Here is a 24864-nt window from a genome sequence, read left to right as displayed (position 1 = left end):
CTCAGTTTCCCCTATGCAGTTCTTAAGTACCTAGGTGAGGGGATAAGGGAGTGTGATTGGTGCAGAGCCCTAGAGGGCCCGTGGGATGGTGTCTGCACAGAGAATGGCCGACGCCCTGTCTCCTGGCAACTGATGGCCTGGGCCCCTCCCCTGCAAAGCTGCCAACTGAAGGTGTTGGAGAACAAAGGGATCAGGTGACCTCCTGGCCCGGGAAAGAGACAAAGGCAGAGGAGGGGCTGGAGGGAGTTTCAGTTTGGAGCTGGCTGGGGAGATGGAGGGAGCCCCAGGGCTGCGGTCTAAGCTCCCTGCCCCCCAAGATGGACCTGACTGAGGGGATCCTGTTGTCTGTACCTACAAGTTCTGTTTTGGACTGTTCCTGTCATCTAATAAACCTTCTCTTTTACTGGCTGGCTGAGAGTGACGGTGAATCGCACCGGACTCCCCCCCACTCAGTGACACACAGGGGTTGGTTCAAGTCGGAGGCTGATAGGGGATTGCTCCAGCCATTCAGAGACCACCCCCCCATGTTCCCCTGTCGCGGTCTCTCTGTCCCTCCACTCAGGTCCGGTTCCAGATGGCAGCTGCTCTCGCCTCTCCTGCTTTTGTCTCATTCTCCCTGCCTCTGTGTGCTGGCCACCCTGCCTCCCATTAGCTACTATACAGCCCCGCCTGGCTTGAGCTGCCCGAGCCTCCTCCGGTGTAAACACCGACAGGAGCTGAGGAACCGAGCGAAGATCCCACCAGCCTGAGCCACGTTCCTGAGGCCAGAACATGCTGCCCGTGGCCTGAGGCGTCCAGCACACAAAGCAAGGCCGGGCCAGCGACTCTCAGAGACAGGCCCAGCACAGAATCAGCAGCCAGCTCCTAGCTCCAGGGAGACATGCTTTCCCACCCCCAAGGAGGCCGGGAGATCGAAGGTCAAGGAAGGGGCGGCTGGATCAGCAAAAGAGAACTCCCCTTTGCCTAGTGAAGCCTCGATAAATTGGTCGCTTTCGCAGAGGCTAAGGCCCCTGTGAGCCAGGGAAGTGGGGTATTCTGTGGAGTTTGTACCGGGCCGGTTAATGGCTCCGTGAGATGTGCTGGCTGGATACAAATCACTTAGCTCTTCTGGGACCTTGGTTTGCCTGTCTGTGACATGGGGATAATGATCCTGACCTGTGCAGAAGGCTGGGAGGGTTAACCCACCCAAGGGTGTGAGGCGCTTCGACATGCGTGGATGGCAGGGGCTGTGGCCAGGCTGAGGGGTTTGGCTACGCTGGAGCCGGATTGCAATTCCCAGCTCCGGCTGGCGTACGCACATGAGCTCTGAGCGAGCGAGCGCATTGAGAACAGCAATGAGGCCGGGGCCACACAGGCCAGCCACCTGCGTAAGATCCTGGCCGAGACCCTCAGCAAGTACTCAGGGGAGGGAGGGGGCTAGCCCCACCGGGGCAGGGGCAGCCACACGGCTAGTTTTAGCCCATTCGCCTGCTCAGTGCTAGCATAGGTAGGGCTGGAAATTACACCTCTAGCGCCAGAATGTCCGTACCCTGAGGGGTGGCAATAGTGACCCCACACACCTTCCCCAAAAATCCAGCTGTCAGATAACGAGCAACGGGAGGGTCTGAGGTGAGATTTAACGAGGGGAAGATTCATGATCACGCTGCTCATCGCCTTCAGCCAAACGACGCTTTCAGCTCGTCAGTACTGGCGTCTCCTAACAATACCAAACAGAACCGGCTCGAGCCCCTACCCAGCAATCCGGGAAAATTTACCACCACCCCTGGGCGCCTCTAAGAGGCAGCCCGAGCACTGAGTCTGTGTATAACAAAAGAAAACGTTTACTGAAAGGGACGGGGACCCAAGCATTGGCCCTGTCTAGCTGATCTATCTATGCCCATGTTAAGCTCCCACCGCCCTGGCTGACACGTCAAACGGAAACACTCGCTGGCAACATCCCCAAGGAAAGCCCAGCTCCAGGGCAGGCCATATGCATGTGCGTCGGGTGCAGTGTGAATGGTGGAGCAGGCAGCCAGGGGCAGTCTCCATACAGGAGTCTGTTATTCTGGTGCCATTCCGTCAGTACACCCCCACCGACAGCAGGCTAAATCCCACTCCCATGGCTCAAGGGCAAAACTCTCACTGGGGTCAATGGAGGCAGGACTGGCCCCCTAGCTCTGCAGTAACTTCCTTGGCATCAATGGGAACTCGGGCAGATTTATGCCGGGGGGGCGTCGGGGGGGCTCAGAAGCTGTACGCCAGGACGCCAGCATCATAAAACGGGCTGAGCAGAAACAATACTTAGGCTCTAAACATGCTGTCCAGACACCATTGAGCTAAGCTGCCCATTGCCCGTGTGAGGCGGGTCAGTATCATAGCCCTCATTTTACAGATGGGGAAACTGAGGCACAGAGTGGGACGGGGGGAACCTGCCTAAGGCTAGACAGCAGAGTTGGGAATAGGACGCAGCAGGCGTCCTGCTCCCCTGTCCTGTGCCTTAGCCAGGAGTCCCTCCATCCCCATTATAAAGCCACTGAGGCTGCCGAAGTGATGCGAGCGCACAGCTCGTTGTATGGTCCCATGTTGGAGTGGAGGACAATGCTGGCAGGCCGAATGGCCAGTGCTGTGACGGACGAGCTTGTGGGTCAATGGTGTGGGGGAGGGGAGGCTGGCGGCTGTTTTCTGCTAAAAGTGACTTAGTAAGAGAAGAAACTTGCTCCTAAAATAGAGGTCCATTAATCCTGCTCCTGTCAGGCGGTGATCCAAGGGTCAGTGATGCCAGGGAAGCAGGCTCTGGCCCAGGAGTGTTATGCATTCCCATGATAATGCTGCTGTCACCCCTGGAACCCCACTGAGCTTGCCAAGCACTGCTGAAATGCAGCCACCTCTGGGGTGGAGTGCAGCAGCCATGTGGCCTCCCCAGCAGACACTGAAAACAGCATTTTTGACCAAGGGTGCCATGCAGCATGTGGTTTTCAAGATCTCGTCTGACACGGCATTTCATTAGACATGGTTCTCTACCTTGGAAGGAGCAAGGGCTGAGCTGACCCCTTTTGGGATTTGAACCGGGGATCGGAAGGAGTTTAGGTATTTCAGGCCTCCGGCTTAGCTCACTAAAGCCCTCCCCTCCAGCATAACCACTATAGGATCACTACCTTCAACTGGTGAGCGTGCAGCATACTGAGCCTCTGCTGTACCGTGTTTACATGGATCAGATTGGCACCCCAGGCTCCCGTATTTTCATCACCGATTTTAAATTGCAGCTAAACAAGAGATACGAATGGGGACATGGACCGGTCAGGTTTGGCTCAAATAAACCTTCCTCTGCAGTGTTTACAATCCCAACCCTGCAGCCTTGTGCTAGCACGTGAGACCGGAGACGAACTAGACAAGGTGAAACTGGCTGGCCCAAGTTCATTCATTGGCCAAACCGGGAGAAATGCAGAAAGTGAACAAAGAGCTTAAATAGTGAAAGCAGCCTGGAGTTTATACATCCTCTCAGCTGTCATAAGCTGCCACATTATGCGTGATGTGGAGAAGGAACCTGGTACATGATTTTTAAAGCATCGGCATAGCTAGAAACATGCATTCCCTTACAAGATTAACCCGCCCCTCGGGCATCGTTTCTTTTAGAGGTTTCAATAGAACAGGGCCGGTGTGGCAGAAGCCGGGAACCAGAGGGGTTTGATTTGATGTCTGGTTCCGCATAAGACGTTTGCCCATTTGCTGGCTTGGGTGCATTAAAATTGAAGCTGGAAACGGGGAAGGAAGAGTCCATTTTATTGGCCAGCTGGGGAGCGTTGCAAAAATCACAGTCGTTAATCAAAACTAGGACTAAACCACTTTGGCAACATCTGGGCTGCAGGAGGCAGAATGACAGAGACACTAAATGAATTATCTCTGGCTTAGGCATGGCTGGCTTAGGTCAGATTTTAGGGGCTGCTAGTGGCCCACTCGGTTCTGCCTTCCTGCCTCTGAACTGTCTCCTTGCAGAGAGCTCTCTGTCTCTTGAATTAGAAGCACAAAGTGCTAGGGAGTTTGGGTTTTTGTTCCTGTCCTTTCGAGCTATGTCGATTTTGTGGCAGGGTCTGGGAGGTGAGCGTGTGTCAGTGTATTTGGAGACGTGCACTGCTAGGCACAGGCTGTCTGTGCAACTGGGTATGCCGTGCTACGACAATACAAGGCTTCCGCTTTCATAGGCAGCTGGCAATTGCGCTCTTTGCCCTCAGATGATCAGCCGGTGAGATGGTGCAAAGGACGAGAGGCTATTGAGCTGGGCAGGTGAAGATTCCCTGCAGTGGGGCAGAGTGGAAGGTTCTCTCTCTCCAGCCTGCTCGTGCAGCTTGGACTGAGCAGAATTCATCGCGTAGGAGGCACATGGTGCTGGGTTTTCAGGATGCTATGACACCCACGCTGTATGTTAAAAATGACGTAGACCAGTTAGATGTCCTCAAGTCACAGGGCCTGATGAAATGGACCCTAGAATACTCAAGGAGCTGACTGAGGAGATAGTGGAGCCTTTAGCGATTATCTTTGAAAACTCGTGGCAGATGGGAGAGATTCCAGAAGACTGGAAGAGAGCAAATATAGTGAGGGGCTTAAATTGCAGCAAGGGAGGTTTAGGTTGTAATTTAGGAAAAACTTCCTAACTGTCAGGGTGGTTAAGCACTGGAATAAATTGCCTAGAGAGGTTGTGGAATCTCCATCATTGGGGATTTTTAAGAGCAGGTTAGTCAACCACCTATTAGGGATGATCTAGCTAATCCTTAGTCCTGCCACGAGTGCAGGGGACTGGACTAGATGACCTCTTGAGGTCCCTTCCAGTCCTATGATTCTATGTCTGTCTCATCCGCTGCACTTCAGCCTCTCAGCCAGTGTCCAGTCGAGAAGACAGAGGGGATGAGTGTGAGGGAAGCTACTGGAGGAGATGGCAGAGGTAATCACAGCCCCTTTGACAGTGGGAGTGCAGCCTCCATTAGTTACCAGGGTTGGCAACCTAAGGGCAATCCCCCCCTGCTGTGTAACGCTCCCAGCACAGCAGCGACCCAGTCGGTTTCCACCCTCTGCATCTGGCTGGGAGGCTGCGACCTTGCCTTTTGGCTGCAGAGCCGGCCACCATCATCCAACCCTTTGTCACCTCGGGTTTAGACTATTGCAAGACACTCCGTGCGGGGCTGCACCTTAGAACCGTTCGGAGGGGGAAGCTGGTGCAGGATGCAGCGGCTCGCTGACTGTGCGGGGCATTTCGCTGGGAGCGCCCGAGCCCCATGCTCTGGGGTCTGCACTGGCTACCAGTGGAGGTTAAGGGGTTGGTTATGGCCTGGGTCTGAGCTCTCTCCTTGGGTCACACTGCCACAGCTGCAGCCAGTGGAGATGCCTGAGCTGCTCCCACCCATTGGAAGAGAGATTGCCCCAAGGTCGCCTGCTGGCCACCCTTGGGGCAATCTGCTGCCCTGCGTGATCCAGAAGAGCCTGGATTTGGTGGCCTGGGAACACTGCAAAAGATCCCTGCCCACGGTGGGATTTGCAGAGCGCTGAGCGTGTGCTCCCGGAGCAATGAAGCAGCGGAAAGGAGCGGTTTTGGAGACAGCTGACCAGCCCCACCTGCAGCATAATCTGATTGCCGCCCGCCAGACATTATGCTGACGGTGACCGTCTGCAAGCACGGCTTCCCCCAGCTCTCGGTGGCCGCGGTTCACCGTTCCCAGCCAATGGGAGCTGCGGGAAGCGGCGGGCTGGAGGTTGACCACCACTGGGTTACACGGTCATGTTGAGCAGCAGGGCACCTTGAGCCTGGTCAGTGTCTATTTTTGTTACTATTTGATGCAAATGAAATACATTCAGTTACGGCCCCCGGTTCACCTCTGGGTGCCTGGCAACCAGCGCTGAGCACTGCGAGTAAATGAACCAGGGGCCTCTGCCCAGCTTTGCTGATGTGCCGGGCGATGGTTACGGTGCAAGATACCGGCGGCAGAAGCCTGCAGCTGGCTCGTTGCAATTTGGGCCCAGGTTGCAATTTCCAGTGCAAACAGGAATGCGGCCAGCCAGGGACATGTCCTCCTCAAAGCACGTGTGCAGATGGCAGCTGCAGACACCAGGTCTAGAAGCCAGAGGGGGCATTGCAGAAGAGGCATATTGTCTGGTCACTGGCTGGCAGAGATTAAGAACAGTTCAGTTATACTGAAATCAGGACAATACCCAGCATCACCAGCAAAGCTTTCCCTTGCAAAACTGTGCCCCAGGGGCTGTCTAGTCCCCCCGTGCAGGACGACCGGGGCTAGGCGTGACCCCAACACGGTGGGGAGCGTTCGCACACAGTTAGAAACTTGTTCATTTTCTCAACCTTTTTTCTGAAAAGCTTGGAAAATTTTACACTCTCTCCCTCCCCAAAAGAAAATCTGACTTTTTTATAGTATTGGAAAACCCAACTAAAGCAAACATGAGTTGGTTTTCAAATGCTTGAGTTTTCGTCCCCTTTCTTTTTATTTCTCCCGCCCGCCCCTTTATTTATCACTGGAAAAGGGGCTGGGGAAGACCCAGTCACTGAAAAAACAAACAAACAAACAAAAAAAACCAACACCACAAAAGTCTTTCCCCATTAAAAAAAAAAAAAAAGGAAGTTTTCTACTAAAAAAAGTTGCCTTAAAAAGGTCATTTTTCACTTTAAAACGTTTCAAAGGCAAATCTCCAGCAGCTGTCCTTGGCTCCTCATTACAGACTCGCTCCTGCAATTCATCATTTATCACCGATCAGCCCCCAGTGCTCCTGCTGAGCCAGCTGGCCCAAACAGAGCCAAATCCAGAGACCATTCCACACGCCAGAGCTACGCCGGGACTTGTCGGGCGTGTTCGAGCGTTATAGAAGCATAGGACTGGGAGGGCCCTCGAGAGATCTTCTAGTCCAGTCCCCTGCACTCATGGCAGGACTAAGTATTATCCGTGGACCCCAACCTTTTCCGGGTGGCGGGCGCCAGACGACGAGCCACCGAGGACCGTGGCCGGCAGACAAGCATCTGCCGAAATGCCGCCGAGAGGCATCCCCGCTAAAGTAGCATCATCAAGAGGCGTCGCCGCCGAAATCGGCATTTTGGTGGCAACGCCTCTTGGTGATGTCGCTTTTAGGTGGCATTTCAGTGGATGCTTGTCCGCTGGCCAGTACGCATGGGCACACACAGAAGCCCCAGCGGGCGCCATGGCACCTGCGGGCACCGCATCAGGGACCACTGATCTAGACCATCCCTGACAGGTGTTTGTGCAACCTGCTCTTAAAAATCCCCAATCACCGAGACTCCACAACTTCCCTGGGCAATTTATTCCAGTGCTTAACCACCCTGACAGGAAGTTTTTCCTAATGTCCAACCTAACCCTCCCTTGCTGCAATTTAAGCCCATTGCTTCTTGTCCTGTCCTCAGAGGTTAACAAGAACAACTTTTCCCCCGCCTCCTTGTAACAACCTTTTATGTACTTGAAAATGGTTAGCGTGTTTATTATGCAGCACGTCCATCGTGGAAAGTGATAGGTAAGGGCTGTATTGTGATTTAGGCCTCAAAACAAACAAACAAACAAAACCCCCGAAAACAGATTTATTTTTTTTAAAATGAGGGTTCTTTTAATTGGCCTTCTGGGTTTTGAGCCTGTAGGACGCACGCAGGGCACATTTTCAAGCTTTTCTCTGCAACGCTGAGGCCCAGAAACTTGTATTTTTTTTCAAACGAAAGCTGAGCATTGCACCTAATCACACGCCGCCCGGTGCTGAGCCTCTGGGAAAAACACCAAATAGCACCAGGCTCGTGACAAAACCAGGAGAGCTGGAACATGGGCAGAGCTAAGTTACCAGGAGATCTTTCTTATCGGGCTTCCTGAACACAGTCTGAATTGGCCTCTTAGCCGAGACATCTGCGTGGGAGCGGAAGAGGGGCTCTTGTAGATTGGTCGGCAAGCCGCGTAGGCCACAAGGGATGGGAATGAAGAGCCAGCACACATGGCTGTCCTTCCGCCTGGGCCGGCAGGCTGGGTAAAGCAGGGACACCGTCACGTCTCTCTAGTCACTCCTCACCTGGGACATGTTCACGCTGACTCACCCTCCTGCCACCGAACGGCCGCTTTGCCAGCAGAGCGCTTGGTACGAAAACAAGCAGGCGCTGGGACCCCCTCGGGCCTGATTTTTGGAGGTGCCGAGCACCCCCCAGGGTGTCCCGGAGGCCAAGTTCAGCAAGATGGACCAGACACTTGTATGGACAACAAGGGATAGAAAACCTCGTGCTGCAGTGTTTCAGCTGATCTTTAACGATCAGGGTTAGGATGAGATCTTCATTGGGGGCAGTGCATCCCACATCCTCCTACCCTGGGGGGCCCTCCTCCATAGTGTCGGAGACGGGCTCCACCCCTCTGAAAGCAGGGCTGCCCTTTCGCACCCAGCCCGGGGCCTCTCCTCCCGTTCCAGGGCTGGTGGTGGTGAATTATTTTTGTTTTAAATACAGCTGCAGCCTTGCGTGTTTACAGCCAGCGATAAACAATGGGACAAAGGCTCTGTGTGTATGTGTGTGTCCCAGCGATGGAGGCCAGGCAAAGCCCCGGGCAGGAAACCCCCAGCCCTCCGCAGATCCTGTCTGCAACTGACCCACCACAACACACGCTCAGAGGTGGCAGGGCACGGAGTTCTTAAGAGGACCCCGTCCCTGCTAGCCACCATGACCAATATCTGTATCTATCTATCTCTGGTGGTCTCCTGCCCTCAGTGCAAGGGAAAGGAAGAGCTCCAAGGGGTTCAGAGGGGTCTGTGTGGATGTGAGGGATGGAGAGCAGCTTGATTGATACACTCGGGCTTTCAGAGGATGGGGAGCAGGGGCGGTAGGGGAGTATTTAGGAGAGGGAAGGGGTGAAATCTCTCTCCCTGCTGTATTTGGGGCTTTGATGACCCCCTAAAGGCCACAACAACCCATCTTGGCCAGGGAGGGAAATTGTATTTGCTGCTTCGAGGCATCCAAGGCCCCTGTCTCGCTGCTTTCCCTGGGCTTCTACCCTGCAAGCTTCCCCCCTCCCCCCCGCAGTGCTTCTCCCTTCTGTGCCCCCCAGACTCCATCTCTCCATGGCCACCCCGCCCTACTCTCCCCTGAAATACCTTTTATCTGAGCCCCCCCGCCCTTCTCACCCCTGGGCCTCCTTGTCCCTAGAGCGCCCTTCCCCCATGCAGGGCCCCCCCACCCGAGTGCTCTGCCCTGCCAGCCAGCCTCCATTTCCCAGCTAGCACCCTGCCCCCCCCCATCCCAAAGGGGCCACCTTCGGCTCACCTCCTGTCCCCGCCCCCACAGCAGAGGGTGGGTTCCGACAGGGAAGGCTGGGGGGGGGGGTGTTCCTCTCCGCTGAGCCATCCACTGGGAGCCGTAGCAGGAGGGAATGGGCCAGAGGTGAGTTATCCACCCCCACCCCAGCCCGGTTAAGCCCTTGCAAAAACTCTTGGGCAATTCGGAGCTGGAGCAGGGAGGCAGTTTACAGGCCGGTTTTCGGGGGATTATTATGAGCCACGCAGCTGTTCAGAAACTGTTCCGGGAATCCAGACTAGCCCGATTGCTCACGGTTCCTAGGTGGCTGCAGAGCACATGGAACGAGGTCAGAGCCAGCTCTCCCCACTCTCCGGCTCGGCTGGGGCCTGTCCTTCCCTCCCAGGGAAGCAGCACACTGGTTCTGCTCCTGCGGCTGGAGATTCGCCAGGCCAGGAGCCACAGAGGGGAGCTGGGCTTTGCGTCAGACCCGGCTCCCGCCAGAACCAGTGTCAGGTGACCTGCCGGGGCTATGTCAATGACTGAGGCGTGGGCAGTCACGCCTAGTGGCTGGAGCTGGAGGCAGTAGCCAGATGCCGGAGCCAGAGGTCAGGACCAGGTTACCTGGAGCAAGGCAAGGCAGGGATAATGCTGATTGTCCAGGCAGCAGCAAGCCTGGGAACAAGCAGGTGCAGCAGCCATCACTGCTGCTGGCCTAAGAGCCAGGCAGCTTTCTGCAGGCCAGCTGGGCTCTGTAGGTGGCCCGGGGCTGGCTCTGGTGCAGGCCCAGCTTCCCGACAAGCTGGGATCGGGCTGGGAGAAGCAACCCAACCTTTGGAGGAGTCTCTGCACCCCGTGGGCTAGTCTCACCACAAGGGGCTCCCGTAGCTCTTCTGTGCCTGGGAGGCAGGGCCAGGATTCGCAGTGAAGCTGGCAGCGGACGAGGGGTGGAGACGGCAGCCTGAGAACCCCCCGCACAGGGTCCTCCGCGGCTGACAAAGGCTCTGTGCTGGCATGGGGTGGTGTCTCAGCAGTGCACTGGGTGCTGTTTGCTGTTCCCAGGGCCTGGGGGGGGGCTGGGTCTCCTAGGCACTACCTCAATGCTAAGAACAGGCCAGCCAGGCGAAGGGGCTGGGACCCCCGGCTTGCCGCTTGTTCCTTGGCTGCTCTCCTCTTTCCTTTCTCCCCAGCCTTAGGCAAACGCAGACCTGGCCTGAGGCAAGAATTGCAGCCTGGGTAGAAAGTCCCCAGAAACTCCCCTGCCCATGAATCGGGATTAAAGCGCAGCAGCTGGGCAGCATGGGGGAGCTCCCCCAGCCACTGCCCGGGCTGCATCTGTTCTGGGGAAAACACCGGACTGCTGAGCCGCTACCTTGCCCCACAGCAATCCCTTCGATGTAACAGCGGACAAGATCCAGCACGGGCATCTGGCCACCAGGTGGACGGACAAATCACCTTTGCCTTGCAGAAGACATTCAAGGCCTACCTGGAGGAGAACCACCTTGAGAATGCAACCCCTGCCAGGCCCAATACTAGGGTGAGGGGCACACGCTCAACGCCCAGGGCCAGATCTGCTGGTGTGGTAAAGATGTGCAGCGTGAATACACGGGATGGGTGCATTAGCCGGGAGTGCCCCCACCAGCAGTGAAAGCGACCCCTTGGCATGGGGGTACCGAAATTAGAACCGTTTCTCTGGAGGGACATTGACTGGACTAGCTTCCCATGGGGACTTGATTATAGAATTAGTCACTTTGATTCCAGAATAGCTTATCCCCCGCAGGGAGCTATTCCAGTCAACTTCCCCAATGTAGACAAGCCCCCAGTCAGGCCTCGGTTTCCAAGACTGAGGGGGCCAAAGCCAGCTGTGACGTGAGAGGCGTCGCCCCTTCCTCACTCACCATTGCTTTTCCAGTTGCTCTTCTCTTTTGCTCCTGCCTCTTGGTGTCTCTTCCCGTGATCATGGCTGAATGTATCAGCTACAGGACACACACGCTGTGCGGGACAACCCAAAGCTTCCTCACTTTCCTGATGCAGCCCAGCCAGCAGGAGCTGCAGCCACTGTCCTTCCCTCTCACAGCATTCCTGGGCTTTTAAAGCAGCAGAGATCCTACTGAGCATGCCCAGTGGATTTCCCATGGGGCCTGCTGGCAGGAGGCGGGGCTTTTCAAGGAGGCGGAGCTGGAGCCCTATAAGTACAGGTCTCCCTGTCCATCAGAGGCAAGGTGGGGATGATCCTGAGAGGTGATGATGAGCAGTGCTTAATTTGCAATGAAAGAAGTGCTGGAGCTCAAGTGATTTTTTTTTTTTTTTTACTTTTGTAACTGACGTGGCAAACCCAGAGGTCCCCGGGGCTGTGAACTGCCAGGCCTAGAGGTGCCGGGGCATAGCCTTGGCAAGCCCCAGCACAAATTAAAGCAAGGGTGATGAGTACTGCTGGGAGTTCAGCACCTTTCAGGACTTGGCTCCATGTAGAGAGCTCAGATGCTCTATAGAAAGCTTCGCTAGATGGTAAAGCTGGTAAAAAAAAAAGAGGGTTTTCCAACCCCCATTGAAAATTTAGACTTTTCAGTGAAAAATTGAAATATTTCTGCTGAAATCTGAAATGTCTCCCTCCCGCTGGCGAACCTCATGGGCTCCCAGCTCAGACTACATTTCCCACAATGCACCACCATCTCCCCTCCTGGTGGAGTTCTTGGCTGTGGTGCATCATGGGAGATGTAGTCCAGCTGAGGCACCTGGCCCATAGAGGAGAAGAGGGACGTGAAACGACAGGTTGCGTGAGGCACCCTGGCAGGAAATATTTTGCTTTTTGGGTATTGGGGCTTGTTGATGAAAAACTGAAGTTTTCGACGGAAAGCAGGCACCGTTCACATAAGGCTTCACTTAGTCGAAAAGCCAGGTCTCCCTTGGGAAACAGTTGAGACAGAAGCATCCTGACTGGGGCAGGCCTCGTTTGGGATTGTTAATTCTGAACATTTACTACCTCTACACCCAGGAAATTCCCCCAGCCGGACATGCCCGCAGAAGCAACGAGTCCTTCTTGCAAGGGCTGAGCTGGAGGCGAGTAGGGTGGCCCATTTCGGTTGGATGTATTCCCGGAGGTTTCATTGCATGACAGTCTTTAATTCCTGGAGACTCTGGAGGGGAGGGATAGCTCGGTGGTTTGAGCACTGGCCTGCTAAACCCAGGGTTGTGAGTTCAGTCCTTGAGGGGGCCATTTAGGGATCTGGGGCAAAAATCTGTCTGGGGATTGGTCCTGCTTTGAGCAGGGGGTTGGACTAGATACCTCCTGAGGTCCCTTCCAACCCTGATAATCTATGAATCCTGGAGGGTTGGCAACTCAAATGCAAGGCTGTTGGAATTTTTCTCTGCCTCTAAAATGGTACCCCTGCCTCAGTGGGGGGGCTTTTCCCAGGCCCAGAATGCCCCTCTCTCACTCTGTGATGGCCCTGCTTGGGGAGGAAGGCCACAGCCTTCTCCACATTTGTGATTTTGTGCCTACGCTAGTACCTGTGGCTGGCACCGCCTCCCTCGAGGAGAGGGTTCGGGTTCGCGCTAGAGATCCAGCGTGGGGCATCTGAACTGAAAGGGCACCAGCTGCCCAGGAATCAAGAGGAAATAATAAAAGCGAAAGGTGTCCAGCGGGCTCCGTGCTGCTATGGAGAAACAGGCCCTGCCCTCGAGTCACAGAGGGAGAGTTTACTGTGCTGTGTCTTACCTCTCTGACGGCCGCCGCTGTCTTATTCCCAGCCCAGAATTACTGCAGAGGGGCAAGGCTTGTGCTTTCGGGGCATGAGTCGAACCCCACTGCGGTTACTGGGAGTTTTTCCATTGATTTCAATGGACTCTGGCTCTGGCCTGTTGTGCTAGAGGTCCCCGTCCCTGGCTCGATCCCAACCGATAACTTACGTGGGGTTGGTTAGAGCGTCATTGTGACCTCGTAGTCCTGGTGTCTGGCGGCCTTGCTGAGCAGTAGCGGCCTTGTCTGCCGCCCTTCTCTCCGGCAGGAGGGAGTGGCTCAAGCAGACCGTTGTTGAATGTTGGAGCAGGGGTGCAAAAAGCCTGGCCCAGGAACCAGACAAGGCCCCTCTGCTGTATTGCTCCAACCCCACACCGCTCTCCTGAAGCCTCCCCTGCAATCAGTCCAGGTGCCAGCTTCAAGCACCAAGACAGAGTCGCTCCCTGTGCAGCGAGCTGACTGCATAATGAAACTGACCGCGATCACAGGTCGGATTGTCTTTGCAGGTGCAGCTGCTTAGGTGAAAGGGCTTGACGCAGGAGGCTTTGTAGGCAGTGAGTGATGAAAGGAAAGGAAATGAACTAAAATCGCCTAGGGAACAAGAGCCGGTGCTGTCCCTGCTGCTCAGCGTTCGAGCATAAAACGGGAGCGAGCCACAGGGCAACAGTCCCGAGTTACACTCACAGTTCTGCCAGCTAGGCAGGACGGGTTCCTCCCTGCCTATGACCTTGGGCCTTGGTCCCCTTCCCGCCACTCCAGCAGTCTCCTGCTGCCCGCCTGCCTCCCCTACAGCCCCTGTACGTTCCCTAGTTCTTCACATGCAGCCAGACCAGAAGCCCAGGTGAACGGCACCTCCCAGGCTGCCGGCAGGCAGATGGATGGACAGGCGGACATGCCAGGCAGATCCGTGCTCCAAAGTGGCTTCGTTTCCTGGGCTGTGGTTTGACGCTGAAGGGCCTGTGCTGTGGGCCGGCACTTCCCCCTCACTCTGAGTCGCCACCAATATCCCCCTGCCTGAGACAGATCCCTCATTGTCTCACCAAGGGGCTCGGGCAGCGTAAGAACGGACGCTGTGACTGCAGCATTGCCATCTGCTCCCTGAGACCCTCCTGTGTCCTGGTGCGTACGTGCGTGGGCTGCACTGAAATGGGAGGGGTGCTGGGCCCTGGGCCCATATGCCAGTGGGGGTTTAGCTCTCCTGGGCTGACCCAGGGACAGAAATCATTGTGGGGTTCTGGCAGGTTTGGGCTAATCCCCACTGTGCTAAAGGGTTGGACGCTCCCCAGGCTGCATGGCAGAAGAGCACCCGGAGGGCATGGAGGTAGGTTGGTCCTCAGATGAGGCTCATGGCAGTAGGAGAGGATCTGGCTTGAAGGGTCTGGAGCGACGAGGGACCCAGGGGCGGGATCAGCTTTTCCCCGGCTCTCACAAGGACAGGCAGGCTCCTAAAAGCGCCAAACACCCTGGCTGCAATGGCACGACTCCAGGAATGTCACTGGCCCTGAGTTTTCCAAAGCTGCCTGATTCGGGGTAGGTAGGAAATATCCAGCCAACAGTCCCACGCTGCGCATTTTGGGGCCTCTGCTTCCAATCCTCCAGCGATAGCCCAATCCCACAGCGATAGCTCTGGCGGGCCCCTGGGACTGAACTGATCCTGGGGCTTGCACGCCAGTCCTGTGAGACGGCTCCCAGCTGAGCGCAGCATGTGTGAGGAAGCTGGCTGTGCCGCGGCCCGTGCTGTGTCTGCTGTGTGGCTAAACAGAGGCTCCCCTCTCCTGGGTCAGCCCAGCACCTTCCATGACATCTGAGGGAGTTAGAGGTTCAGGATCTAGCTACGGTGCAATCCGGGGTGGGGGGTGACTGCAGCTCTAGCTGGGCTAAAGACAGTGAAAATGCAGTGGCAGCGTTAGCAGAAGCCATACCAGCTGGCCCAGAATGGTGGGTACCTACCTGAGGTCCTAGTCTCCACGCCACTGCTCTATCGCTCTATCGAGCCATGCTAGCTGGCTGCTGGCCTATGCCTACGGGCGCTGCCGTCACCCCTCTGGCTGCCATGTAGCAATGCCCCGAGCCACATTCTCTGCTCCCTTCACGCTGCTTTTACCCTGCCTTGGCCTAGAGGTGGCCCCCAAGCAGAATACCAGGGAAAAGCCCCCTTTGAACTTTCGAGCCGTCCAGCTCAGGGGCCAAGCAATAGCTCCGCCTAGATTTCCGAGCCGCTCGTCCTTCCTCCCCTGAGTTGTGCCCATCCGGGCTCCGCCTGAGCTGGAAAAGGCAGCGGGGGCTGGGGAGTAAGGCCAGCAGCTGAGAGGCAGCGCATCAGAAGTGCTGACAGAGCCAGCGCCCGGGCCACACTTAGCAGGTGAGGCTGGCTCATGCCGCAGCACGCAGTGACGATAATGCAGCACGATAACTTTGCAACAGTGACGCGGAGGACTTAAGCCGCAGGAGCAGCAGCAACCTTGGGGATGTGAAACAGCGCTGCGAGCCAGCGACGGGTAGAACAGAGAGGAAGGGCTGGAGTGCAGGAATGACTGTCCCATTCCACTCCAGAATTAGCTGCATTTCCATGGTGATCGCTTTACGCAAAGGGCCAGATTCTGAGCTGATGCACACGAGCAGCTCCCTTGCCCTGAATGGCGTTGCGCCTGATTTACACCAGCACAAGCGAGAGCAGAAGTGGGCTTAGGGGCTGCAAAGCAATGGGATTCTTCCAGGCTCTATCAATGTGTTGTTAATAACTGGCCATATTTCTAGCCACCCCAGAGGTGGCTGCATTTCAGCCGTGGGTGAGCGAGCTCCCTATATAGAGACTGTAAAGCAATGAGCTTCTTCTGTGCTAGATACATGTGTTAATAACAACAGAACAGGCTTAAAAAGAAATCCTCTCTCTGGGTGCAGCGTAATGGGCTGTCCGATTCTCTGAGGCAGGCCAGTACAAGCCAAAGTGCATCGATCTGCAAAGGAACTGACAGATTTTCCATTTTAAAACAGACCTCAGCCTATCTGTGCTTCAACCCCGGTGTTAAAATAACCTGTGTGGTGCCTGCTCTGACATGCAGGGAATTCTGTTCTCGCGCGGTGGGGCGGGTTCATTGCAAGACACTGTTGTGGCCTCTCCTCCCTCTGGCCCCAAGAGCCTGACTGCATGGACGGTGCATGGGAACAGTACGATGATGTCAGGCTTCAAGGCAGCTTGGAGCTGCGTGGGCCTAGCGGCGTGGTAAGAGATACCAGGCCACTTGCTGGGAAGGGAGGGGGCAAGGCAGGAAGGAAGGTCCCGTCAGCCTCCGTCCCAGCACCCAGCCACAAGGCAGATTGCTCCGAGCGTGCAGGCAGGATACAGCACGGCCGACTCCACACGTGAGTCACATCCTACCACACCAGGTTTGCTTCATTCCTGCTGCAGCTGAGGTCACCGGGGCTATGACTACACCATGGAAACTGTGCCGTCCTAGGCCCCTAGTGTCAAGGCAGCGTACGCTGACAGAAGGGGTTTTCTGCTGCCGGTGTAGGATCACCAACTCCCCAACCAACCTTAACTCTGCCCACCGAAGCCCTCTTCTGGCTGCACAGCTGTGTCCGCACTGGGATGTGATAGCTATGGGGGGTCAGGGGAGTGGTTTTATCACCCACCCATCCCGACAGGCCATGACAGTGTCACTCCAGACCAAGCCTAGATCACTAACCAGCTTCTGTCCCTTCCAGGTGTAGCTGTGTGATCAGCTAAGTCTTTCCTCCCAGCGCGAGAGGATGGCCCCGAAAGCTCTGCGGTGGGTGAGAGGCACCTGTAACCTCACCGCCCCCAGCAGCAGCAGCAGGATGGGATGGGATAGCACAGACAGCACTGATGGGATCATGATTGTGAGCAGAGGAGGCTTGGGCAGACCAGCACTGCGGGCACCCTGTTGTGAGGGGATAAATACTGTCACGTAGACGCACTGAACTGGGGTAATGGGAGCTGCTCGGACGAATGTGTATGTCAGTCCCTCTGTAGCCCGGACAGGCGCCTCGGAGACGGCCGATGCGAGGACGCCCCTAGATCAGCCTCACACCCAGTTTTGATTTCCGCTCCTTCCCCCCCGAGGCCCTGTCTGCACTCCAGCTTTTCACTGGGTCTGTGATCCCTTGGGAGACATGGGTGCTCCAGCCACGCTTTGCTTCCCAACAGGGCGAATACAAACCACCAGCTAGCTGTGCCCAAGACTGCCACATGGCGGTCTTCCCGGAGTCTGGCTCCAGCCCTCAGACCGCTGTACAGAGGTGATCCCCAACCACCTGTCTATGACGGGGAGGCCAGGTGTCCATCCATCCATCCAGCTCTCTGTGAGGGCACTGCTCCACCCAGCAATGCACCCCCCATGGCATTCTGTACCCTGCAGGAGGGGAGAGCTGGCCAGATGTTCCTAGACTCTGCCAGTACAAACACAGGAAAAAGCAGCCGTGGTAACCAGGGCAGATGAGTTGGTCACAAGTGGTTACCAAACTCTGATTGCTCTGGCAGTGCAAAGAGAACCAAAGCAGGACCATCTTACCCAGCCTGCCAGGAAACAAAGGCACAGGCAGAAGGGTAAGGAACCCCTCTCTATTGAAACATTGCCTGGCACAAAAATACAGATTTTGGATCTTTTTGAAAGGAAGAAATTGTACAAAATCTAACACTGAACTGAGCTGCCTAGGCTAGGTCTGGCTACATGTCAGTTTTTAACTGGGTATTAACAATAAATTCTAGTGTAGACAGGACACAACCCTTTGTTACTAGACATGCTTAACCCCAGGCTGGCCTCACGGCTGGGCAGAAATGTTTGGGGTGTAGATTTTAATGGCCAGAAGGGTCCATTATCACCCTCTCATCTGACACCTTATTTCCAGTTTGAATTGATCTAGCTTCAACTTCCCACTGTCGGAGCTTGTCTGTACACGAGCATATTCAGTCATGTTCATTAACACGCGACAAAACAGGACTCAAGGGTATTCAAGGGGAGACAGACCCGCGGTCCAAGTGCAAAAGGAATGTAAACAGCAGCACTGCCGGGATTCGATTTTGACACTCACCGGTGTCATTATTAGCGAAAGGAAGGAGTGACGGACAATATCATTTTTAATTGGCTGTGTCTATTTAACCTGTTAGCAGGGTTCCCCGCTGCACCTTTTCCCACTTCAAAAAATGACTCTCTCCGAGACAGATCTCTAGACTATTGTTCCTCTTGGATGCCTGACATCACCTTTGTATAGAACTGTCACAGATCAAACACCCCCTCCCCGCAAAAACCCCACCTCTCTATAGTTCTCTGCATACGGACTTTAAAGAAACACATGGAAACTTGTGACCTGCTGCAAAAAAAAGAGGGGAGGGGAAACAGATATTTTATCAGAAGAGAAACTGAGGCAGAGAGGTGAAATTCCTTGGCTGAGGTCACCTAGGGAGTCAAAAGCCAGGGCAGGTCACAATCACCGTGCCTCAGTTTCTTCAACTGTAAAATTGGAAGAATGCTCCTGTAGCAAATCCACAGTGGCTCACAACATTCTGGGGGGTCTCTGTGCTGTACACCACGATCACCCAGAATGTCAGGGAAAAATATCTCCTCCAAACGCACAGGACTGTACAGGTTGTGCTAAAAGAGAACTCCCATGAGCTGTTTTCAGTACAGGGCCTATGACACGGAGCTCAGCAGTGCTGATTGCAGCCAGCAGAGGGCAGCGGAGCCCAGACACACTGGGCAATATACTGCAATACAAACTCTCATTTTTGGTTCCTTGCATTAGCTATTTGGTTAGTGAGGGCTGCGAAGCTGCTCCTTTAAAACCCCCACGAGTTTTGGACCCGCGCTGATGAGGCTTCCAAGAGGCCTCATGATGCATCTCTAACCCACAGGCTGGCAATAAACGCTTGCCGAGGACACCAGCCGTATGGGGCAGGTTGCATGACAAACACTTTGCAGCTGCCAGAGGCAAACTGCCTGCAGCCGGGCGCCTTCTGGTCCCTATGTGGCAATGCCATTGCCTGGGCATCTCAGCCCAGCTCCGGAGACGCGCTCAACACCTGAGCGACAGATGTTGGAGGGAAGGCCGGTGGGCGAGGACAGAGCAATGACATACCGGGGCCGGGGGGAGGGAGGAAATCTAGGGCGAGGCCCTGCTGCCATCAAAGCCAAAGGCTCAAGTCCCAGCTGACTTCGAACAGCAACGAGGACGAGCCTCCCCTGCACAACAGGACTAGTTCCTGCTCCAACCTGATAGGAATGAAACAGCAATTGAGGTGGCCTCCCCTCCCCTTTCCCAGGACAGCAGCTCCCGCTCATGGGAACACCGTGATGGGGGAAAGGAAAGGCTCCTCGTTCAGTGCCTCCATCCCCGTGTAAACAGACGTGCTGAGCTGAGCAAAGCAAGGACTGGACCCTCCGTAGCCGATTCAGACAAGGCCTTAAGCACCTGCTTCGCTGTAAGCCCTTCCCCTGGGATCCTGTAAGTGCTTCGCTGGATCGGGGCCGAAATGAGGAACTACCACTGCACTTCGGCTCACCCCCCCCGTTCTGCGGAGCGGGGAGCTGCGCCGCGGCCCGCTGGGACATCCCGCGAGAACCCAGCGGCGCGATCTGTCTCTCGTCAAAGCCAACGAGGGTACGTCTACACTGCCATAACCCCCCACGGCACTGGGTCTCCGAGCCTGGGTCAACTGACTTGGCTGGATGCCAGGCTCGGAGACCCAGCCCCTTGGGTCCTTCATTGCAGCGTAGACAGACACTGAGAGTTTAGCCATTGGGTCCAGTGGATAACACCTGATAGAACTCAGGAGACCTGGGTTCTATCCCTGGCTCTCTGGTGCCCTTGGGCAAATCGGTTCCCTTCCCGCCCTTCTTGCGTATTTGGGATACGAGTTCTTCTGGGCAGGGGCTGACTCTCACTAAGGGTCTGTACAGCGCCGAACACAACCGGGCCTGGTCTTGCCAGGGGCCCTCTCGGCGCTGCTGTAATAGACAGAGCTACTTCTGTAGGAGCACGGGAGCAGGCCCAGCTCTCTGAGCGCCAGTCCTCCACTAAGCCACGCCAGCCTGCGAACCTTGGCCTCTTGGGAACCAGAGGAAGAGGAGAAAGGGGGAGGAAGGAGCCAGAGGTGGGGACACGCTGAACGAGGGGGGACAGAAAATACCTTTATTCCATGTCTACATGTGCAAATGCAATGGGAAAGAGAAGAACACAAACCCCAGTGGGATCTGATCCCTTTGTACGATGTCTTGCCCTGGTACACTCATGCCTACGCAGCCCCTGCGTGAGGGTCTTTCTGCACCCAATGCGCCTATCGGTAGCCAGTGGGGAGGAGCAGCAGCGCGTCACGTTTTCACACGGCAGGTCGGGAAAAAAGACAGCAGCCGCAGTTCCTGTTCCTGTGACCGCCCGGGAGACGGCGCGGACTGAGGGCCGTGCACAGGCAGCGTGGATCAGAGGGGCCCAGATGGGACCTCCAGGTCCAAACACACCCAGGTGCTGACTCTGGTTCTGTTTGCGCCAGAGCAGCCAATGCCCAGACCCTGGGTTCTGCCTCTTCTCCCCAGCACGCAGCCCTCCGCTGGCTAACAGGGAGGGCGCATGGGAAGCTGTCACCAGTTCAGGAACCACAAATGTTCCTGGACCTCACAAGCTCCCTCCCACTCCCTGGTGTCTGAAGCCAAAACATCAGCCGAGCTCAACGAAAACGTTCCTCCAGGAAGGAGTCTGGTGTCCCGACCGGGCCAGGCCAGATGCCACTAACGCCCATGTAAGTCAAGAGCGAAGTCAACGGCCCTAAACCCCCAGTCACCAGCTCAGAGCCAAGCCAGATTTCACCAGCTGCACGTCCCCACTTGCTTCCGCAGCAAAAAGGGGGAATTCGGTGGTTTGTGGAAGTCAACGCGAATTAGAGCTCGTCTCAACGGCTCCCTCTGATCCGCCCTCACAGCTTCCAGGTCGGCTGGCCTAAGTACGGGCTACGCTATAAAAAGCAGACACGTGAAACGCCCACCCATCCCTGGGACCGATTAGTTGGCCACAGCCGGGAGTGCAATCCAGGGCGGCTCTGAACTGTATCCGTACTGGGTTCACTGCTACTTGATAAAGGCAGGCGGATCCTTACACACACTGTAGTCAACAAGATTTCACTCTAGTTCCTCGGGACAGCAATCTCCATCCTGTCCCCATCCCCCAATAAACCTTGCTTGGTCACAGCTTTTAGAACGTTACAGCCCAGTTATGGCTCTCCCCGGGGGACTGGTTTATATTGACAAGAAAATGGGTCCGATTCGGATCTCGCGCTCCGTCAGCGAGAATCAGGAGTAATTACACTTTACATCACTGGGTAGAACCAGCATGAGGGCCCGGTTCCGCACGCACTTATTACCTGGAGTAACCCCTACGACCGGGTGTAGCCCCACTGAAGTCAAAGGGCTGCCCTCACTCCTCTGCCAGCTGGTCACGTACTCCTCCCAGAGTGAATGTGAAATGCTCCCAGATCAGAACAAGGGAAGGCACCTGCTCAGCACCCAACGGCAGTCAAATCAACAGGACTGAAGCATGCGTTAAAATGTTCTGCTGAATTAGGAGCAAAAGGCTGACACAAGGGGGCTGAATCGCTGCTCCCTCCAGCACAAATGAAGAGCGACTCTGCTCCAGTCAATGGATTTACACCACGGCAAAACCGGAGTAAGATGAGAGGAGAATCAGGTAAAGCGTGCAAAGCAACGGAGAAGCAGGCCAACCGCAACGATCCAAGGCACTGAGCCACTGCCGAATCGGGCCCCTTGATTTTAAAAGGGTTCCTCCAGATTTACATCAGCGATAGTGGCCCAAAGCCGGCGTGTGTTCCCCCCACCCGGGCACTGCTCATTAGGTCATTTCCAACACCTGAATTAAAGAGACAAACCCACCTAACTGGAGAATATTTTTTAAAATGAAGTCACAGCCTTCTTTTGGAGCAGAGATGGGTCCCTGGTTCCCTGGGGGGGGCGAGGGGGAGGCAGGAGGGGGAGCAAAGCGAGGCATTTGCACTAAGTGATCACATTTATTTGAATATTTTTTTTGTGTTCTAAAATTGGTTACAGAATAAATACCTGTGCCTTATAGCAGGAAGTCCACTTTTTTTTTTTATACAAAGTGCTTGTTACAGGAAGTTGCATCAGCGATACACGGGAAGGGGCGTGTGCAACTTGGCGACGCTTCCCCCCCGGAAACTAAAACAGAAATATTTTTTCTTATTTATTCTTTTTTTTTTTTAAGTTTCTTTTCCCTTTTTTTTGTTTGTTTTTGTTTGTTTGTGCATTAAATCTCCTGCCATTGTGTATTTACAAATCTTCGAAAGAAGGAAAAAAAAATGCCAGGATGCATGATAAGTGGCCTTTCCACACACACACACACGAAAAGATAAGCCTTGTTTTAAAAAAAAACAAACCCAAAAATCTACAAGTATCGTTTCTTACTGAATCAATGATAGAATTTTTTTTTTTAAGGGAAGGAAAAAATAAGAATTAAGCGCAAAGCAAAAAGAACCCACAGACACTGAAATAGAAAAAGAGCCACCGTCCCTCTAAGTTTTCCAAACCAGGAAGTAGCAAGTACGTGTGAAATTCGAAACCAGGTGTCTGATTGAAAAACCTCATTCATTTCTTTTCGTTAATTTCATCCTCATCTTTTTCCAGCGAAGGGAGGAATTTTGAAAACATTAAATTAAAAACCAATATTTAAAAAAAAAAAAAAGAGAGAGAGAGATGAGAGAAAAGAGCCTCCCAAATTCCGAAGAGGTGGGAAGGAAGAAAATTGGATGCGATTTAAAAAGAAAGCAAGAAAACTGGATTTTTAGCTCCGAATGTGTAATTAACAACACTCTATGGGGAGTCTGATGGTTAACTGGTGACGTAGTGTTTGGTGGAAGGTTGGCCGTAGACTCTATAGAAATCCTGCCGCCCGTGCTGCTGGGATGCGTCAATCCATTCCCTCACGGCAAGTCCGGGAAGCGACTGAGGAACAGCCGGAGCAGGGGGGAGCGGGTGGGAGTACTCCTGCGAAGAGACTGTCCAGGGGAAGTGGCCCGACCTGGGGTACGGCTGGTGCCCGCTGTGGTTGGACACCGAGGAACAGTAACAGTTATCCACTGAACACACCAGGATCTTGCGCCCGCCGTACTGGGAGAGCACAGACTGCTGAGATGACGTGCTATTGGGATAGTGAGACGGGTTGAAGACCGAACCAGAGTGGACTGGCTGCGGGCCACTGGGCAGTCCGACAATGTGCTGCGTGGAGGTACAAGGCACCATGGGCTGTGCGGACTGGCCCTCACCAGCGGAAGCCCCCTGGCTCATATACTGGCTAGCCACAGTCCCGGACGATGGCTCTAGGAAGCTGCCTTCGGGGAAGGCCGCGGAGTGCTTGCGTTTCTCCGCTCCAGAGTTGCTGACGCTAGGGCACGGGTACATGGGGATGCTCTGTAGGAATGGGACCGGGGTGCTGAATGGACCTGGATGGGGAGAGAGAAAAGACAAATGGCCAGATCAGAAACTGCCGCTGGAGTTCAGGAGCCAGAGGGGAAAACTAACAACGGCTCAGAGAAACGACAAGCCCATAGACGCCAACTCCGTGGCTGGAGCACCCAGGGAGAAAAAAAAAGTGGGTGCTCAGCACCCACCAGCCACCCGCCGATCAGCTGTTTGGCAGGCCCCGCTGACCAGCTCCTCCCCCTCAGCACCTCCCCCCTGCCGCCAATCAGCTGTTCAGCAGCAGGCGGGAGGTGCTGAGGAGGAGGGGGACGAGTGGGGGTGGGAGGAGGCAGGGCAGAGCTGCAGCTGTGCGGAAGGGAGCACAGCGCCTCCTAGGGCATTGGTGCGGTACTGATTTGGAAGAGAGAGACCCCCTACTGAATCACAACTAGCTCTTCTGGCAGCATCGAATAGCCCTTGGTGGTCTCCCAACCACTTCTAGCCTGGCCCATCGTCAGTGGGTGACGCTTTACACATGGCACCGCTGGCATGCAACTGCTTCTGGGGTGGAGGCAAGCAGCCAGGCAGATCAGTTAACATTCGGCAACGAGGCAGAGAGGAGGTTTTGGCCCCGGACACGTGGGCAAACGGCAACTTCCAGGAAATACTCCAGAGGATCTTAATTGTTGCTCATGCTGAGCCTTGGGTCTGCAGGTCTCACCCAACCAAGAAGCTGTCAGGAAATTGGCTTCGGAAGGATGAGCCAATCCAGCTAGCATCAAGGCCTTTGGGGGAGACCTACCAGGCCATCCTGTCTCCCACCCTAAGCTAGTGGGAAGAGGCAACCCCCACCCCATCTGCTCTCCTGAGCCAGCCCACTAGGACCTGCAGACTCCTGTCGGTACCAGTCCCTCCCTGTGGGCAGGAGCTCGCCAGGATGCTCTCCATCCTGCACAGACCGCAATGACTCAATCTGGGAAGCAGGCAAGAGCCCAGCGAACAGGGGGGCTGCAGAAATGATCCGAGAGGCAGGCGCTGACATTCCCGCTGTAACGCCCCAGCTCGCGTTCCGAGAGAGCAGGCAACAGACGCTCACCAGGGCTGTCTGACTTCCTCTCCCGCTACTGCAGAGTCAGTTCCACCCCCGCTCTCCCAGCAGTCCCTTCTCCCTGCAGCCCTGCCCGGGGCGTCGCGGCCACGTGCCAGAGAGGGCGGGCACTGGAACCGGACCCCCACAATCACCCCACTCGTCCAGAGGGAGGGAGCTGGAATCCGCACTCTCGGCAACCATCCAAAGAGAAGGGATGGAATTTGCCCCATGCACCGATGCGAGGGCCCACAGGGAAGGAGGAGCTGGAAGCTGGTTTCAGAGCCATGGTCAAAGCTGTAATTACAGGGCCATGGTCCAGTTCCAGCCCTCCCGAAGCCCGTTCCCAGCACCGGAG

At 55.3% G+C, this 24864-nt stretch overlaps 2 protein-coding genes across 2 annotated transcripts in view; both read right to left on the bottom strand.

The window, feature by feature from the left end:
* SFXN2 (sideroflexin 2) overlaps nucleotides 1–11260 on the bottom strand; it is a 104158-nt gene extending 92898 nt beyond the window's left edge. Inside the window, exon 1 of the mRNA XM_039547742.1 lies at nucleotides 11137–11260. The gene's annotated coding sequence lies outside the window, so the exon portion shown is untranslated. The remainder of the gene's footprint in view (nucleotides 1–11136) is intronic.
* A 10731-nt stretch (nucleotides 11261–21991) lies between these two features.
* Nucleotides 21992–24864, bottom strand: part of TRIM8 (tripartite motif containing 8) — a 54514-nt gene continuing 51641 nt past the window's right edge. Inside the window, exon 6 of the mRNA XM_039547479.1 lies at nucleotides 21992–23460. Coding sequence (XP_039403413.1) covers nucleotides 22850–23460 — 611 coding nt within the window. The 3' untranslated portion in view covers nucleotides 21992–22849. The remainder of the gene's footprint in view (nucleotides 23461–24864) is intronic.

Source organism: Mauremys reevesii, linkage group 7, assembly GCF_016161935.1.
Source record: "Mauremys reevesii isolate NIE-2019 linkage group 7, ASM1616193v1, whole genome shotgun sequence".
Taxonomy (NCBI): Eukaryota; Metazoa; Chordata; order Testudines; family Geoemydidae; genus Mauremys; species Mauremys reevesii.
This window is presented reverse-complemented; position numbering and strand designations above follow the sequence as displayed.